Source organism: Xyrauchen texanus, chromosome 1 (assembly GCF_025860055.1).
Source record: "Xyrauchen texanus isolate HMW12.3.18 chromosome 1, RBS_HiC_50CHRs, whole genome shotgun sequence".
Classification (NCBI taxonomy): Eukaryota; Metazoa; Chordata; class Actinopteri; order Cypriniformes; family Catostomidae; genus Xyrauchen; species Xyrauchen texanus.
In genome coordinates, this window is record NC_068276.1 from 59,826,503 (window position 1) to 59,828,556 (window position 2,054).

At 39.8% G+C, this 2,054-nt stretch overlaps 1 protein-coding gene across 3 annotated transcripts in view; it reads left to right on the forward strand.

Moving 5' to 3' along the window:
- Window positions 1-915, forward strand: part of pde5ab (phosphodiesterase 5A, cGMP-specific, b) — a 41,418-nt gene extending 40,503 nt beyond the window's left edge. For all 3 annotated transcript variants that reach the window (XM_052131618.1, XM_052131601.1, XM_052131611.1), the window contains exons 20-21: window positions 1-38; window positions 148-915. The exon at window positions 1-38 is cut by the window's left edge and continues 46 nt beyond it. In XM_052131618.1, coding sequence (XP_051987578.1) covers window positions 1-38; window positions 148-270 — 161 coding nt within the window. In that variant the 3' untranslated portion in view covers window positions 271-915. The remainder of the gene's footprint in view (window positions 39-147) is intronic.
- Window positions 916-2,054: the final 1,139 nt, after the last annotated feature.

Below are 2,054 nucleotides of genomic sequence, written 5' to 3' on the forward strand. Positions count from 1 at the left end.
TGTCTTTCATTGATGCCATTTGTATACAGTTATACGAGGTAAATCATTCTTTCTTTTCATTTATAGCCATTTACTCCTTATTTAAAAGGAAAGTAGAGAGGAGACAGTGTTTGTGTCCGTCTCTCTGTTATGTGTGTATGTGTTCAGGCATTGACTGGTATCTCAGAGAGCTGCTTCCCTCTGCTGGACGGCTGTAGGAAGAACAGACAGAATTGGAAAATACTGGCTGAACAAGGAGAGGAAAGAGCGTCACTCAAGGGAGGACTGTGACGGCTGTGTTGACACGCATGCTTTCTCGGACCATCCACGTTCATTCCCAGCCCCTTTTCCAGAGACTAAAGTAGATTCAATTACAATTATAAAAACATTAACCACTCACAATTTCAAAAATGAAAGCGGCATACAGGAGCAGGGTTTTGGAAGGTTGGGTTAAAGATGTAGCAGATGAAAGTAACTTCTTGAATCGAGTGTACTGTGCTATAAAAGACTTATGAAGAGGAGAAGTATGGATGGGTCTTTACCTGTCCAGGTTAACCAATGGGTACAAAAGAAGGTGATTGAGGTTTTGAGAAACTGTGACTTAACTATGCTGATGCAAGGAATGGTCCAGACAAGTTCAGCATATTGCATACTGTTGATAACCACAGAAAATCATTCCGACTTGTCAAGAAATGTGTTTTTATATTTTACAATACTGTGCTTACAATGTAAGTCTATGGTGCAAGACATTCAGGAGGGTTAGAAAGCAGAAATAGTAAATAGTCTGCACTGATATAGCACCTTTTTAACCTTAGCGGTATTCAAAGCACTTTACACTGTGTCTCATTCACCCATTCACACACACTCACACACCAATGATGGCAGAGCTGCCATGCAAGGCTCTAAAGCCTGCCATTGGGAGCAACTTGGGGTTCAGTGTCTGCCAGGACACCTGCATGTGGAGTCGTAGGTGGAATCAACCACCAGCCCTACCACCAGTGGACAACCCACTCTACCACCTGAGCCACAGCCGCCACAGCTGCCCCAATGTTCAGCTTGTATTAAGCATTTATATAAATAAAAATAATTCCTTCTTTTCTTAAAAAAAGCAGCAGCAAAAAGAGGTTACAGTGAGGCACTTACAATGGAAACCCCCAAATCTTTGAGGGTTTAAAAGCATAAATGTGAAGCTTACAATTTTATAAATGCACTTACATGAATTATCTTCTGTTAAAACGTATTGTTTGAGCTGTCGTTTAAATCATCGTTTTTGTGGTCGTTTAAGGGCCAGTGTTACGTCATCATGGCAACGAAGTTGTAAAATTGGATATAACTTTACACAGGTTATTAAGTGATTTTCTCACACTAAAATCAACGCATGTTGTTTACGTCTTGTGGCTATACTTTTGAAACGGAGTATTTTAACGTTTACGGATTGGCCCCCCATTCACTTCCATTGTAAGTGCCTCACAGTAACTTGTTTTATAGAAAAGGAGGGATGAGTCGAAATCAAGACGAGCATTTGAGCTTAACTTATACTGAACCCATGATATCCCTTTAATTCTTCCAAACCCAAAAAAAGTGTTATTTGTGCTGTACAGTTGTCTAAATCATCCTTTTAGCAGAGAGACTGCTTTTCTAGGTGGAAGAATTTCTGACTAAGTCGCTGAGATAAGTGGGTGTAAATCTTACTGGTATCCTTGCAGAAGTTACCGGCTTTACATGGTCATGACAGGCGTTGATTGGAAATAACTTTACATACAGCCATGGTCAAAAGTATTGGCAGTAACATTTTTTTTAGTTTTGCAAAGTTTTCTGCTTCAGTTGTTGTGGCGTTGATTCACATTGTGCATCAAAAAAATTAACTATCACAAAAACCCAAATTTCATTTTTTGGCCCTGGCATAATCATTTCACTAATCATATCAGCAGCACCTGGGAAAGTGTGAACGAGCACTAGTCAGGTGACATCACTCTATCATTCTGAGTGGATTATAAGAGCAGATTGATTGCTATAAAAGGAGGGAAGAAGTGCTTCCAATCATTGTGTTCTTGTTAGCGACGGTTACCTCTAAA